At 40.6% G+C, this 16,871-nt stretch overlaps 1 protein-coding gene across 2 annotated transcripts in view; it reads right to left on the bottom strand.

Moving 5' to 3' along the window:
* The window catches only part of VTI1B (vesicle transport through interaction with t-SNAREs 1B), a 31,603-nt gene extending 16,407 nt beyond the window's left edge, over positions 1 to 15,196 (bottom strand). Inside the window, exon 1 of one of the 2 annotated variants that reach the window (XM_047079470.1) lies at positions 14,977 to 15,196. In XM_047079470.1, the coding sequence (XP_046935426.1) occupies positions 14,977 to 15,091 (115 nt within the window). In that variant the 5' untranslated portion in view covers positions 15,092 to 15,196. The remainder of the gene's footprint in view (positions 1 to 14,976) is intronic. The other variant, XM_047079469.1, reaches the window with a different exon arrangement.
* Between the last annotated feature and the right edge of the window lie 1,675 nt (positions 15,197 to 16,871).

Here is a 16,871-nt window from a genome sequence, read left to right as displayed (position 1 = left end):
TGTTGAATCGTTATATTGTACACTTGAAACTAACACTGTATAACACCGTATAACACCGTATGTTAATTAAGTCAATATAAAAATAAATTTAAAAAAATTAAGGTAAGTATTAATAGCTGGAGAATTGAAATTTACGTAAAATAAACAATCAAATACTTCAAACTAAAAAAAAAAGATTTTCGAGGCACCTGGGTGGCTCAGTCAATTTAGTATCCAACTTTGGCTCAGGTTGTGATCTCACGGCTCGTGAATTCAAGCCCCATGTTGGGCTCTGTGCTGACAGCTCAGAGAGTGGAGCCTGGATTTTGTGTGTGTGTCTCTCTCTCTCTCTGTCCCTCCCCCATTCATGCTCTGTCTCTCTCTCTCAAAAACAAGTAAACATTTAATAAATAAATAAATAAATAAATAAATAAATAAATAAATAAATAAATAGATTATTTAAATGGTAATATAAAATTTCCTTTTAAAATAACTTTATGTATTAAATGTATGTTATAAGAAATAAGTTGATATAAAAATGATTAAGTAACAGTAAAAATGGTACTTGGACCGGCATAATATCACCTGGTAAAACATTTGTGAAAGAGGGAACCACTGGTAAGAAAAGGAGTTAGATTCTGGTCCTTTCCTTGGAGTTGACTCAACATCTAATATGGGTAATAATTCTTCATCTCTTTGGGACCAGACCTCCTTCCTTAGCTATAAAACAAGTAGGTAGCTTATCTCTTCATATGTAACAAGCAAAAATTATCCCTACTTATGAGCAGCTTGATTTCTGAAAATGTGTCCAAATGAATGTTCTCCCTGAAAATCTACACATAATCTACCTATTCCACAAAGTTACCACTGCTTACATTGTTTTTTTTGAGCTCATCTTTTGAAATTATCTTCACAATCTGGGGATACAGTCTTTTTTTTTTTTTTTTCAATTTTGGTAAAATTTACATAAAAGTTATCATTTTGACCTTTTTAAAAAAATTTTTTTTTTGGCTTAATATTTATTTTGAGAGAGACAGCATGTGCACACGAGCCAGGGAGGGGCAGACAGACAGCAGGAGAGGGAGAATCCCAAGCAGGCTTTGCACTGTCAGCAAACTGTGAGATCATGACCTGAGCCAAAATCAAGAGTTGGACACTTAACCAACTGAACCACCCAGTCACCCCTTGACCTTTTATAAGTATACAGCTAAGGGGCAGTAAGTACATTCACATTGTTGTGCAATCATCACCACTACCCCATCTCCAGAACCTTTCCACTACCCCAAACTGAAACTCATACCCAATGAACACTAATTCTCCACCTCCTATCCCCCCAGACTCTGGTAGCCACCATTTTACTTCTGTATCTGTGAATTTGACTAGGCTAGGTATCTCCTACAAAAGGAATCATAAAATATTTGTCCTTTTGTGCCCAGCTTATTTCACTTACCATAAGGTCCTCAAAGTTCATTCATGTTGCAGCATGTGTATGGGGACATGGTCTTTTAAAGTTATATTATTTTTCATTCACTGTGACTCCTAAATACAAGCCAGCACTTCATCGATTGAAGGAAGGACAATTTTTTCCAATGCCAAAGAAAACAGCTGAATTGGGCTTATGGAGGGATGGCATGTGGGTATTCAATATGCTATCCTCAGATTTTCTGGCATAATTTTCTTTACTCTGGTTTTCATCCTAAGCCTTCACATTCGAACCCAATCCCATGTAAAATATAATGCCACAGTAATGCCTTATATGGATTCACATTTTGTTAATCACAATAGCATCTAGCATGTCAGTCGTCTGCTACTTTTTAAGTGATCATAAACCATTCTGGATGTGTACATTCTATATTCCCAATTGGAAATCCAGTTCCTCCAGAACAGGGAAATTTACTTTTTCTTTTTAAGCCTCATAGCTTCTAGAACTGTAAACCTAGTAGTGTGCTCCTTAGATGTTACTACTACCTACAAGAGTAAATGACAATGCACCTTTTACTATGCCTCCTTTACGTTGACATTCCCTTAATATATACAAGATACTCCAGGTGAACCATTTCTGACTCTACACTGCTCACAAATGAGGCTTTGTTGCTGTTTTAAATAGTAAGAAGTTCAGCCATGGCAAATGGTCTGCACCTTGACCATCCACGATGTAACTGAAGTGAGCACAAAAGCAGCTGTCACTATCCCTGAATAGGCTATGTTTTCAGCCACCAGCAGTGAAATATTATCTGCAATCAAGAATGGCTACTTCCATGGAGAAATATCATATTACTTTGTAATAAGCTGTTGCTTAGTGTCACCACTCCTCTGAATAGGCACATCTCCAAACTTGAGCACACTCACTTCTGATCCAAGGCACACAGTATGAAGAAATATTCCACATATAAGTGCATTCCCCCTTCCTAGCTCTGATTTTTCTACAACTGTTAGTCATAAAGTTTCCTCCTTTATTAAAGATATGAAAATCTGCATCTTTAAAAAAATTTTTTAATGTTTATTTATTTTTGAGAGAGAGAGAGAGCGAGACAGAGCATGAGTGGGGGAAGGGCGGAGAGACAGAGACACTGAATCTGAAGCAGACCTCAGGCTCTGAGCTGAAGTCAGCACAGAGCCAGATGCAGGGCTTGAACCAGCGAACCATGAGATCATGACCTGAGCTGAAGTCAGACGCTTAACCAACTGAGCCACCCAGGCCCCCTGAAAATCTGCATTTTTAAGAGGCAAACTCTAGAATGATTCAAAGAAAGTGGTTACATAAATAAGAGTAGGAGGCAAAGAGGTAGCTCACAGAATACTGATCCTTTCACTAACTTCTTTCTCTTCATGATTCTGTTATGCTCAGTCTTTTTGGAATTGGGATACTCCCACTCTTTACCTAAAATCATGACATACTTTCTCCTAGGAGTTCTCTACAGCTTATATACTTTTAAAAGAAATACGCTCTTTTTGAAAACAATTTTAAGACTTTCACATTGTGAGATCCTTTATGGAATCCTAAGGTTAAAAAAAAAAAAAAAGCCTTTGAAATTCTCCCTTCTGATGATGAAGCCAAGGAGGGAGATATTTAAAGGTTCAAAAGAGGCTGAACCCAACTGAGAGGTATCAGTAGGTGCTTCTGTATGCTTTAGTCTCAGAATTGTGAAACCAATGAATGTTAGAGTGTAAATGGACCTCAGAGATCATCTAGTCTAACCTTCTCATTTTACAGTTGAGGAAACTAGAGCCTGCAGAAACTGCCTTCCCCAAGGTCATAAGAGGAGCAAATGTGTGGCAACACTAGTTCTAGAATGCAAGTCTCCTGACTCCCTATCCAAGGCTTTTGTACATTATAGCACTGAGGGGCATTTTTATGCTCCCTGGGTATAGACTTCAGCAACAGGTAAAACTTGTTGAGACTTAATTTTTTAGGGAATTAGAGTTAACACTACAATTAACTACAAAATTGCAGGACTGCATACTAGGTAAAATGGGCACCAAAACCAAGAGTGAGCCATTCCAAACACTATCCCCCACCCCACATGCCTTCCCAAACCAGTCACATGTAAGTGACTGGTAAACTGGGTGGATGACACACCACAAAAGAGCCAGCTCTGAAAGACTAAAGAAAGTGTACCTCAATGTTCAACTAAGGCGACAGCCTGTTTTCCTTATAGGTGGTTTGATTTACCAACCCAAGAAAGACTACCTGGACCCATTAAAGCTGTGGAAATAACTTGTTTCACCAGGATCAGGTGGCGAATTTGCTTTTGGTGCCCCACCGTGGCATGTCTAGGAACTACACCCTCTGTTTGTAGCCTATGATAGTTTATCTGATCTCACACCATATAGGAGGTAAAAGTACAGGCATGCCTTGGATATATTGCAGGTTTGGTTCCAGACCACCACAATGAAGAATGCAATAAAGCAAGTCAAATGAATTTTTGGTTTCTCTGTGCATACAAAAGTTATGCTCACATTATACTGTAGTCTATTAAAGTGTATGATAGCATTATGTCTAAAAAGTGTATACAATTTAAAAATACTTTACTGAAAGTAAATGTTTTACTGTGAAAAATGCTAACTATCATCTGAAGTTGAGTGAGTCATAATCTTTTTGCTGGTAGAGGGTCTTGTCTTGATGTTGATAGCTGCTGACTGATCAGGGTGGTGGTTGCTGAAGATTACGGTGGCTGTGGCAATTTCTTAACATAACACAACAATGAAGTTTGCTGCATTGATGGAATTTTCCTTTCATGAACAATTTCTCTGTAGCATGAAAACTGTTTGATAGCATTTTATTCAGAATTTATTTAAAAACTGAAGTCAATCCTCTCAAATCCTGAACTGCTTTATCAACTAAGTTTATGTAATATTCTAAATCCTTTGTTGTCATTTCAACAATCTTCACAGCATCCTCACCAGCAGTAGCTTCCATCTCAAGAAACCACTTTCTTTGTTCATCCATAAGAAGCAACTCCTCATCAGTTAAAGTTTTTATCCTGAGATTACAACAATTCAGTCACATCTTCAGGCTCCACTTTTAATTCTAGTTCTCTTGCTATTTCTACTACATCTGCAGTGATTTCCTCCACTGAAGTCTTGAAGCCCTCAAAGTCATCCATGAGGGCTGGAATCAATTTCTTCAAAACTCCCATGAAAGTCATTATTTTGACCTCTTCCTTGAATTATCAATGTTTTTAATGGCATCCAGAATGGTGAAACCTTTCCAGAAGGTTTTCAATTTACTATACCCAGAACTGTCAGAGGAATCATTACCTTTGGCAGCTAGAGCCTTATGGAATGTATTTCTTTTCTTTCTTTTTTTCTTTCTTTTTTTTTTTTGGAATGTATTTCTTAAATAATAAGACTTAAAAGTCAAAATTACTCCTTGATCCATGGACTGCAGAATAGATGTTGTGTTAGCAGGCATGAAACTTATTGTACATCTCCATGAGAGAGCACCTGGCTGACCACATACACCATCAATGAGCAGTAGTATTTTGAGAGGATTCCTTTTTTTGGAGCAGTAGGTCTCAACAGTGGGCTTAAAATATTCAATAAACCATGCTGTAAACAGATGTACTGTTACCTAGGCTTTGTTGGTCCATTTATAGAGCATAAGCAGAGTAGATTTAGCATAATTCTTAAGGGCCCCAGGATTATTGGAATGGTCTAGGAGCACTGGCTTCAACGCAAAGTCACAAGCTGCATTAGCTCCTAATAAGAGAGTCAGCCTGTGCTTTGAGGCTTTGAAGCAAGGCATTGACTTCTCTCTAGTTAAGAAAATCCTAGATGGCTGTTTCGTCTACATCAAAAATCTGTTGTTTAGTGCAGTCTCCTTCGTTACTTATCTTTGCTACATCTTCTGGATAACCTGCTGCAGCTTTTCCATCAGCACTTGGGGATTCCTTCACCTTGCACTTTTATGTTAGGGAGATGGCTTCTTTCCTTAAACCTCATGAACCAACCTCTGCTAGCTTCAAACTTTTCTTCTGAAGCAGCTTCCTCATCTCTCCCAGCTTTGAATTGAAGAGTTAGGGCCTTACTCTGGATTAGGCTTTGGCTTAAGATAACATTGTGGCTAGTTTATGGGGCGCCTGGGTGGCTCAGTCAGTTGAGCATCCAATTTCGGCTCAGGTCACGATCTCACGGCTTGTGGGTTCAAGCCCTGCATCGGGCTCTGTGCTGACAGCTCAGAGCCTGGATCCTGCTTTGGATTCTGTGTCTCCCTCTCTCTCTGCCCCTAACCCACTCACATTCTGTCTCCGTGTCTCTCAAAAATAAATAAACATTAAAATAAATAAACAAACAAACAAACAAACAAACAAACATACATTGTGGCTAGTTTAATCTTCTATCCAGGCCACTAAAACCTTCTCCGTATCAACAATAAGGCTGTTTTGCTTGTTTATCATTCTTATGTTCACTGGAACAGCACATTTAACTTCCTTCAAAACCTTTTCCATTACATTCACGATTTGGCTAACTCTTTGGTCAAGAGGCCTAGGTTTTGTCCTATCTCAGCTTTTGACATACCTTTCTCGCTAAGCTTAATCATTTGAAGCTTCTGATTTAAAGTGAGAGACATGCAACTCTTCCTTTCACTTGAACACTAAAAGGCGATTATAGGGTTATTAACTGGCCTAATTTCAGTCTGAAGTTTCATGAGAATGTGACAGACATTAAGTTGAGCAAATGTTGTTGGAAAATGGTGTTAATAAATTTGTTCAACACAAATTGTGGGATGCCACAAATCTTCAATTTGTAAAAAATGCGGTATTTGAAAAGCACAATAAAGTGAAGTGCAATAAAGCGCAATAAAACAAGATATGCCTGTGTTACATCCCTCTAAGCCTGTTTCCTTATCTGAAAATAAGAAATATAACAGTACCGACCTCATAAGGTTGTCTGAAAGGGTTAAAAGAGATAATACAGGGGCGCCTGGGTGGCGCAGTCGGTTAAGCGTCCGACTTCAGCCAGGTCACGATCTCAGGGTCCGTGAGTTCGAGCCCCGCGTCAGGCTCTGGGCTGATGGCTCAGAGCCTGGAGCCTGTTTCCGATTCTGTGTCTCCCTCTCTCTGCCCCTCCCCCGTTCATGCTCTGTCTCTCTCTGTCCCAAAAATAAATAAACGTTGAAAAAAAAAAAAAAAAGAGATAATACACATAATATGCACTTAGCAAATGCTCGGCATATTGAGAGTTTCATAAATAGCAACTACCATTTTTTGAAGTTTATTTTGAGAGAAAGAGCATGTGCATGTGCGCATGGGAAGGACAGAGAAAGAGGTAGGGAGAGGGAGAGGGAGAGGGAGAGGGAGAGAGGGAGGGAGAGAGAGACCATCCCAAGCAGGCTCTGCACTGTCAGCACAGAGCCCTATGTGGGGCTTGAACTCATGAACTATGAGATCATGACCCAAACCAAAATCAAGAGTCAGATGCTTTATGGACTGAGTCACCCAGGTGCCCCACTACCATTGTTTTTAAAATTAAATCCTTAGGTAGAAAGAACTAAGAGTAAAAACAAAATTCACCAAAGAATATGAAGAGTGTTAGAAAAATTAAAATTCTGCAGTCAATAAGTTAATTGTTTACCAACCAGTTGCATATGATTCTATAGTCTCTTTATAGTGACTATTTTTGCTGGTTTCCAGAATAATGAGGTCTCAAAGACACACGCTGAAATTTGAGTGAGTTAAAATGGAAACTTTTCAATAATTCTATAACACTCATTAATACATTTGGAGCTGCCTTCAGGTCCTACAAAACCCAAACTAGAACATGACTACAGGCACAGTATTATCTAATAATAATTTACAGCATTCTGAGGTATTTGGAGAGACCTCTTCAGATGCTACAAACTAAGACTAGACATTATGGCATACTTAATATTATTAAGTAATTATATATTAAGTAATATGCATTAAAAATTATGTACATACTTAATATTATATAAAATCGATTAATAATTATCACATACGCTAACAGATTATCACTGCCATACAATCTTCCTAAAAAGGGACATATTTTGTCTGTTATCCCATCCTTTGTTTTAATAGGTATAGATATCCATTTTACAAATGATGAAAATGTGGAAAATGTGGTAGAATAAAAATAAAGTTACACCAGTTTTAATAGGCAACCATATATTATTTAAGTTTCTCCACAATTCACAGTACTTCTACAATCACTCAACAAATAGTTGTGGAGCACCTAGTATATACAAGGCACTGTTCTAGGTGCTTAGGATACATAATAAACAAAACAGACAAAATATAGAGCTTATAATAGAAGAAGGAACACCTCCAAACTTTTATGAGGCCAGCATTACAATGATACCAAAACCAGACAAAGGCACCACAAGAAAGAAAATTAAGAATATCTCTGGGTGCCTGGGTGGCTCAGTCGTTAAGCATCTGATTTTGACTCAGGTTATGAGTTCGAGTCCCACATCGGGTGAGCTTCAGCCCCACTTCAGGTGAGCTCGTGCCCCACTTTGGATGAGCACAAGCCCCACTTCAGGTAAGTCCTACTTCTCTCTCTCTTTCCTTCCCTCTCTCTCTCTCTCTCTCTCTGTCCCTCAAGGGATTCTCTCTCTCTCTCTGCCCCTCACTCACTTGTGCCCTCTCTCAAAACAAACAAAAAAACAGTATCCCTGATGAACCTAGATGCAAAAATCCTCAACAAAGTTATTAGCAAACTGAATTCAATGACACGTTAAAGGATCATACACCTTGATCAAGTGGGATTTACTCCAGGGATCCAAGAATGTATCTACAAATCAACATGATATACCACATTAACAAAATGAAGGGCAAAAATCATATGATCAGCTCAAGAGATGCAGAAAAAGTATCTGACAAAATTCAACATCCATTTATGACATAAAATCTCAACAAACTGGATATATCTAGAGAGAACATACTTCAACAAAGTAAAGGTCATATGTGACAAGCCCACAGCTAACATTATACTCACTGGTGGAAAGCTCAAATCTTTTCCTCTAAGATCACGAATAAGGATGCCTACTCTCACCATTTTTATACAACACAGTATTGGAAGCCAGAGCAATTAGGCATGAAAAAGAAATGAAAGGCATTCAAAATTGGAAAGGAAGAAGTAAATTCTGTCACTATTTGCAGATGGCATATTATACACAGAAAACCCTACAGACTCCACTGAAAAAACTGTTAGGTTTAATAAATAAATTCAGTAAGTTGCAGTATACAAAATCAATATACAAAAACCGACTGCATTTCTATATACTAACAATGAACTATCAGGAGAAATTAAGAAAGTAATGCCATTTACAATTGCAACAAAAAGAATAAAACACTAAGCCTAACCAAGGAGGTTAAAGATATGTACACTAAAAACACAAAACACTGATGAAAGAAACTGAAGACACAAATAAATGAAAAAATATTCCATGCACATGGATTAGAAAAATTAGTACTGTTAAAAGGTCCATAATACCCAAAACAATCTACAGACTCTGCAATCCTTATCAAAATTCCAATGGCAATTTTCACAGAAATAAAACAATCAATCCAAAAATTTGTATGGAACCAAAAAAGACCCCAATTAGAACAAAGTTGGAAGTATCATGCCTCCTGATATTACAAAGCTACAGTACTAGCATAAAAAAAAAATGCAAAAATCAGTGGAACAGAATAGAGAGCCCAAAATAAATATACACATACATGATCAATTAACTTACAATAAGAGTCAAGAATATACAATGGGAACTACATTAGAAAACCAAGTCCTTCCCCCTCCTATGTCTTTCTCTCCTGTATAGAGAAAAACTCAGTCCCTCCTGTGTTTCTTGTGTATCTCCTTTACTACTCAGAACACTTCTGGTCAACCAAACGTGTGGAGGTTTTTCTCCACACCAAACATTTCTCTGCAATACCAGCTGGATGTTCACAGTTCAACTCAATTCTGACACTATCTACATGGAGACAGCATCAGATTCCACAGATTAAGAGCTCAGTCTCACAAGACCACCCCTCCCCCTTTAAAAGTCAATCACAAGTAATAGGTCCTCAGGTTAGCCACAACTTCTGTCCAATTTGGCTACAAATTGAAGGTTCTTATGACCCCCTCCTCAGGTTCAATTAACTTGTTAGAGTGGCTCACAGAATTCAGGGAAACGCTTACTTACATTTACCAATTTGTTAAGGATTATGATAAAGAATACAGGTGAAGAGCCAGATGAAGAGATACACAGGGTGAGGTCTGGGGGAGTCCTGAACACAGGAGCTTCTGTCCCTGTGGAGCTGGGGTGCATCACACTCCAGGCATGGATATTTTCACCCTCCTGGAAGCTCTCTAAACCCCATATACTATTGGGATTTTATGGAGGCTACTTCATACGGGCATGATCAATTATTAACTTCCATTTTCAGCTCTTCTTTCCTCTCTGGAGGACAAAAGATAGGGCTGAAAATCCAAGCTTCTAATCACAGGTTGGTCTTTCTGGTGACCAGTCCCCACCCAGGAGCCCACCCAGAGTCACCTCATTACAACAAAAGATGCTCCTAGTGTTCTTATCACTTAGGGAATTACAAGGATTTTGGGAGCTGTGTGTCAGGAACCAGGAGGAGATACACACACACACACACACACACACACACACACACACACACACTCTTCCATTACCTCATAGGAAATGATGATCCCTTCAATAAATGGTTTTGGGAAAACTTGACAGAATAATGCAAGAGAATGGAAATTAACCAGTATCTTACACCATATACAAAAATTAACTCAAAATGGATCAAAGACTTGAATGTAAGACCTGAAACCATAAAACTCCTAGAAAAAAACACAGAGTTCCTTGACATCAGTATTGGTGATGAGTTTTTGGATTTGATACCAAAAGTAAAGGTAACAAAAGTAAAAATAAACAAATGGGACTACATCAAACTAAAAAGTTTTTGCACAGCAGAGAAAACCATCAACAAAATGAAAAGGCAATTTACCAAATGGGAGAAAATATTTGCAAATCATGTATCTGATAAGGGATTAATACCCAAAATAGATAAAGAACTCATACAACTCAGGAGCAAAAAACCCAAACAATCTGATAAAAAAAAATGGGCAAAAGATCTGGACAGGCATTTTTCCAAAGAAGACATACAGATGGCCAACAGGTATACGAAAAGGTACTCAACATCACTAATCAGGGAAATGCAAAGCAAATCACCATAAAATATTACCTCACACCTGTTGGAAAGGCTATAATCAAAAGACAAGAAATAACACCCACTGACAAAAATGTGGAGAAAATATAGAACTTATTTTTGGCTCAGGTGCTTTTAAACTCGACATGCATCAGAAATCCCCTGGATGGCTGTTAAAACAGGCTGTTAAGACAGTTAATAATTCCGTAAATCTTGGGTAGAGCCCAATAATTTGCATTTCTAATAAAGTCCCAGATGATGCTGACACTGGCAGTTCAGGGACCAAACTATGAAAACCACTGTTCTAGTGAAAGGAAGACAAATACTATACTATAAACATCAGAAATACATAAAGTGTCTAGTACATTAGAAGATAAATGCTGGAGGGGCGCCTGGGTGGCTCAGTCGGTTAAGCGTCCGACTTCAGCTCAGGTCACTATCTTGAGGTCCACGAGTTCGAGCCCCGTGTCGGGCTCTGGGCTGATGGCTCAGAGCCTGGAGCCTGCTTCCGATTCTGTGTCTCCCTCTCTCTCTGCCCCTCCCCCATTCATGCTCTGTCTCTCTCTGTCTCAAAAATAAATAAAAACATTAAAAAAAAAAAAAAGAAGAAGATAAGTGCTGGAGCACCTGGGTGGCTCAGTCGGTTGAGCATTCGACCTCAGCTCGAGTCATTGTCTCATAGTTCGTAAGTTTGAGCCCTGTGTCGGGCTCTGTGCTGACAGCTCAGAACCTGGAGCCTGATTTGGATTCTTTGTCTCTCTTTCTCTCTGCCCCTCCCCCACTCCCTCCCTCCCTCTCTCTCTCTAAAATAAATAAACATTAAAAAAAATTTTAAAAAAGATGATAAGTGCTCTGGGAAAAAAGAGAAACTAGGGCAAGACAACAGCTGCATACAGAGCTGGTATTCTTATGTTTTATTTAAATAAAACTCCCATTTCCTATATAATAGTAACAATGGTGAATGGCTCATGCCAGGCAATATTCATTCTATGGGCTTTACATATATTAACTAATTTAATCCAACAAGACCCCTATGAAGTAAATACGACGATTTACCCCATTTTGCAGGGAGAAACTAGTTAGGTTGAAGTAAGTTGTCCAAGGTCACACAGCTACTAAGAGATGGATCCTGGATGTGAGCCCAGGCAGTCTGGCTCTAGAATCATTGCTGTTAAATATTATAGTATACTGCTTCCCAATTCACAGATCTTCTTCATTAATGTTATTTCTTTTTCTTTCATGTTTATTTTTATTTGAGAGAGAGAGAAAGAAAGAGAGAGAGAGAATGCGCGCATGGGAGCGAGCAGGGGAGGAGCCGAAGTAGGCTCCAGGCTCCAAGCTCTCAGCACAGTACTATGCTCAAACCCATGAACTGTGAGATCATGACCTGAGCTTAACCAACTGAGCCACCCAGGCACCCCACTAATGTTATTTTTAGTGGCAGGAGAAGAAATATCTTGTCAGGCTAGACTGGACATACATTATCATCTCTATTCTATAAGCACAGTTGATGCTTTCTTTCATCTACAACCTACTTTTATATTTCTTATTTAAGTTCATCATTCACCCAAATAACCAAGTGAGAAAATGCAGACACCCTTGAATCTGTCTCTCACTCCCCATGTCCGATCTTAATTTCTGCCTCAGAAATTGGATTTAGGACTCTCTAGATTCCCATGTTACCCAGATAATTGCCACAAAGGCTCCTAGTATGGTCCCCTATATCCAGATTCTTGTTTCTCTTTCATCCTCCACTCAGCCACCAGCATTCTCCTCCTAAAGTAAAATCTGACCATATTAGTCAGCTGCTTAAAATCCTTCACCGATTCTTCGTATCAAGCCCAAATGTCTTAATGTGATATAAAGTCCCTTCACAATCTGGCTGTGTCTCACTTTCCTGATCTACTATTAATCTCCCACACATACCCTAAGCTCCATTCATGGTTCTAAGTATTTGATTTTCTGTTCTGTTATTGCCTCTTCCCATCTCCCTCTGGCAAACTCCCACTCAACCCCTTAATACTTAGTTCTCCTTTCTGCTTCCCTCCCCTAACACACAAGTCAACCTTTTCTTTATGGTCTCAAAACTGTCTTAGGACCAATCACACACTTTGTTGTAAATTTAGTCCCATTAAGGCACGAGCTCTTGAAACTCCTAGGGTCCAAGACAGTGACTGATACACAGTAATTCTGAAAGAGTTATTAAAAACTGATTTAAGTTCAATTACAGAGCATAAGCTAAATTCAAGAGCTGTTATGTACATTATTCAGAACCTAATAATTTATGATGGAAATTAAAGCTCTGGAAAGCTCATGAAGTAATCTCAGAACTAGGAAAAAAGGATTCAGAGATAAGACACAGTGTGTTTGCCCAACTAAATTCTATTTATTCAACAAATATTTATTGAGCAGTATGAGTAAAGTAGCGAACAGAGATGGAAAATTGTTAAAATTCGTATTATAACCTATAGATACGTGTACACTGTATTTACTTACCCATTAAACAACTAAGTCCGCTACCAGCAACTTGTATTAAAGAGTATTTTGTGGGGAGCCTGGGTGGCTCAGTCGGTTGACTGTCCGACTTCAGCTCAGGTCATGATCGCATGGTTCGTGAGTTCGAGCCCCGCATCGGGCTCTGTGCTGATGGCCTGGAGCCTGCTTCAGAGCCTGGAGCCTGCTTAGGATTCTGTGTCTCCCTCTCTCTCTGTCCCACCCCCACTCGTGCTCTCTGTCTCTGTCTCTCAAAAATAAATAAATATTAAAAAAAAAAAGAGTATTTTGTGCTTGGTTAGGTATTCACACCTTTTTGATTATCTTCTTTGCAGCAATGAGAAAATTAGGTAGATGATAAAGGAAAATAGAACTCAATTTTCTATTTTTCAAAATGGAATGCCCTTTTGCACTATTTACCCTTCCAGAAACCACCACTGCAAAATTTAATTCAGCACTGGGCTGCAAAAAATGGTCTATTTTTCAACCATGTAAATCAGATCCCATCACTCTTTTGCTCAATACTCTGTAAGTGCATCCCATCAGATTTAGAAAAAGGTGCAAATCTTTCACTGTGCTCTACAAGGTCACACGTGACCTGGCCCTGCCTAACTCTTTTTACCCTCATCTGCTACCACTGTCTCCTTTGCTCATTTCACTGGCAAACGCTGTCCTTCTTGCTCTTCCTAGAAGAGCTCATTTCTGTTTAAGAACCTTTGCAACGCTTACCAAGCTCATTGTGCTTAAGGAAACTTTGGAATACTATTCTTTTCTCCTCACACTCACTTCTCCCAAATTTTCACATGCTGGACTCCATTCAAGTCTCTGCTCAAATGGCACCTTCTCAAAGAAGCCTTTCACAGCCACCCTGTTTACTATTAGAGTTCTCCATTCCTTTGCCCTGCATAACTCTTCTCTTAATATTCATATATTACCAGGGACCCACTAGAACAAAGATTTTAAGTCTCCTCACTGCAATAATCTGCAATACTACCAGCATTTAGGGGAGTGCCTGGCACACAGCAGCCTCTCCCAATAAATATGTTTAACATTCTCTGGCATTCTGACCAGAGTTATTCAATTCATATGACCTCAGGAAACTCACAGAGCAAACACTCAAGCTCTGACCCTTAGTAAAAACTACAAAATAAAGTCTTATCAAGTCTTGCCATCAAGACGTATTTGTTCTGAGTGGCAAAGAGCTGTGACAGGTCTTCCTAGAGATTTTACTGGAAAACTAACTCCTCCAAGCAAAGCTTGCAGCAACCTGAATTTTGAAGTCAAATGACAGAAAGTTCGGAAGGGGACCACACCTAAACCCACAATCCTGATTTTTAAAGACCACTTCCCCCACAAAATCTGATCATTTACCAACTCCAAAATTATGTTTCCTTTGGCTTCTTGGCCCTTTTGGTGCTACGGATCCTTTGTCAGTCTGGTGAAAACTATGGATTTCTCTTGAGAATAATGCTCTAAAATTCATAAAGCAAAATACACAGACAGCTACAAAAGAAACCAATTTTACTGAAATACATGGACACAGACTTAAGGTCTCCTATGATCTTCTTCCACGGTGAAAATGACACAAGAAAATTTTGACGGCTACAGTAGTAAGAGAATCCCAAAGAGACGACACTCCGAGGTCCAACCCTGAGCACCCTCAAGGAGCAGCAGGGAAATGCTGGGCGCCGAGACCCAGCCAACCCTAGGGGGCGTGTCTGAGGATGCGCAGCGGAGGGAAGAGGGACCCGATCTGAGAAGGGGGTGGGGAGCTCGTATTCCCAGAGCGCGCAAGGGGCCGAGTTCCCCACGGCGCGTCCCACCCTCGCCTCACCTGTCCCCGCTGTCCCCAGGAGCCGCTCCGGCACCCCTCGCAGGTCTTCATGGAGGCCGCGGAAGATCTCGTGAAGTTTCTCGAAATGCTCCGAAGAGGCAGCGGAGGTGGCCATGGCGCAGGCCGCGCTCGAGCAGCGGCCACCGAGATTTTGGGCACTGGCCCCGCTCCTATCCCGGCGGTCAGCCACCCAGTCCCGCAGGCATCACGGCGACCGCCGCCACCACCGCCGGGGACGAGGCGCTTCCGGGGCCGCGGCGGGGTCCTCCCGAGCCGGAACGCCCACCCCCTTCATACCGTCACTGAGGGAGCGGCGGGCGCGAAAGCCTGACGGGAAGTCTGGTGGGCTGCCCGCCTGGGCGATTCCCGGGAGGGTGGTGGTGCATCGTAGCGAGCGGAGTCCTGAAGCCCCGGAAATACCCAGTTCAGGGTTGGGGAGAGCGCCACAACGGAAGGGACTGTGGGGACCCGCGGGACGGGCAGCGCGACCGCCTGTCTCCAGGGTCCCGCCTTCCGGTGAGGGGCGGTCGCTGCAGTGCATGCCGGGGGCTGTAGTTCGGCATGGAAGCCACTCGGACTCCGAAGTCACGCGCTGGCGGGGGCGGTGGTTCTGTCAACGCTACAGGCCCAGTGCGTGGTGCTGACAAGCAGTAGTTTGGTATCCGTAAGCGTTTGGAAATCATCTTCGCTATCATCGCCCCGTCTGGCGGCTCTCATTTCCTCAGTTCGCGTCCTGACTAAACATTAGCTTTCAGCCCTTGAGAGAGAGCTGGGGCAGGTTCCTTGCTTGCCCTGCAGCGGTAAAAAACAAAACAAAACAAAAAACCTTTTATTGGAGAGGTCAAACGCCCAGAGCCATATGCTTTCAGAAATAGTTCCTAGGCAGTGACTCCCAAATACGCTCGCAGCCTCTAGTCTCTGTGCTCGCCTGGTGCATTCATTCACTCAGCAGGTATTTTTTAATGTTAATTTTTGAGAGAGAGAGAGAGACACAGAGCGTGAGTGGCGGAGGGCCAGAGAGAGACACAGAAACCCAAGCAGGCTCCAGGCTCCGAGCTGTGAGCACAGAGCCCAATGCGGGGCTGGAACTCACGGACGAGGAGATCACGACCTGAGTAAAAGTCAGAGGCTTAACTGACTGAGCCACCCAAGTGCCCCTCAGCAGGTATTTGTTAATGTTCAGCATGTCATTATGCCGTATCTGGGCATATGTTGGTGAATAAAAAATTCACTCTCTGTGCTTGGTTATTTCATAACGTGGTGAGCAAGGCGGCCTCTACTTCATCAGGTCTCTTTCCCACTACGTGTAATGTGTTAACAGTGACAAAGTCCTATTCTGCAACGTGGGTTTTCATGGTTCCATGGCAGGGAATTTCTGTTTTCAACTTATTTCATGATTTTCCTATCAAAGCCCTTTCTGAAATGTTTGCTTGGCAGCCCAATATATAAAACTTCCCAAACATATTAAACGATGTATGACTGTTCAGGGGGAAGTGATTTGATGATTCATATATCCTCCTGGAACTTTATTTTTATCAGACTGATTAATGACCACTGATTCAACAAATGCATTGAGCTCTTAATGTTCATTGAATATAGAGATAGCAAAATCTGAGGTTGTTAGTGGAAGTGTAATGTGATTAAGTCCCACAACTCTGTTCTAGAAAGGACAGGTGCAAAAGGGGGACATAATAGCCTGAGATGGAAAAAAATGTTTGAAAAGCATCACAAAAGCAGAAAATGGGTGAATGAATAATCAAATTATCACACAACCAAAGTTAATGGCATTTCAATGGAGACTATACTGTGGTTAGACTCTGAGACAAATTTTCCTTAAAAATGAGAAATGACTGTATAACCATAATAATGAAAAGCATTTTCTTCTTATAGCTAAA

This window comes from Lynx rufus, unplaced genomic scaffold (assembly GCF_022079265.1).
Source record: "Lynx rufus isolate CCGP_SWC_20201006 ecotype Redwood Valley unplaced genomic scaffold, mLynRuf1.p SCAF_17, whole genome shotgun sequence".
Classification (NCBI taxonomy): domain Eukaryota; kingdom Metazoa; phylum Chordata; class Mammalia; order Carnivora; family Felidae; genus Lynx; species Lynx rufus.
This window is presented reverse-complemented; position numbering and strand designations above follow the sequence as displayed.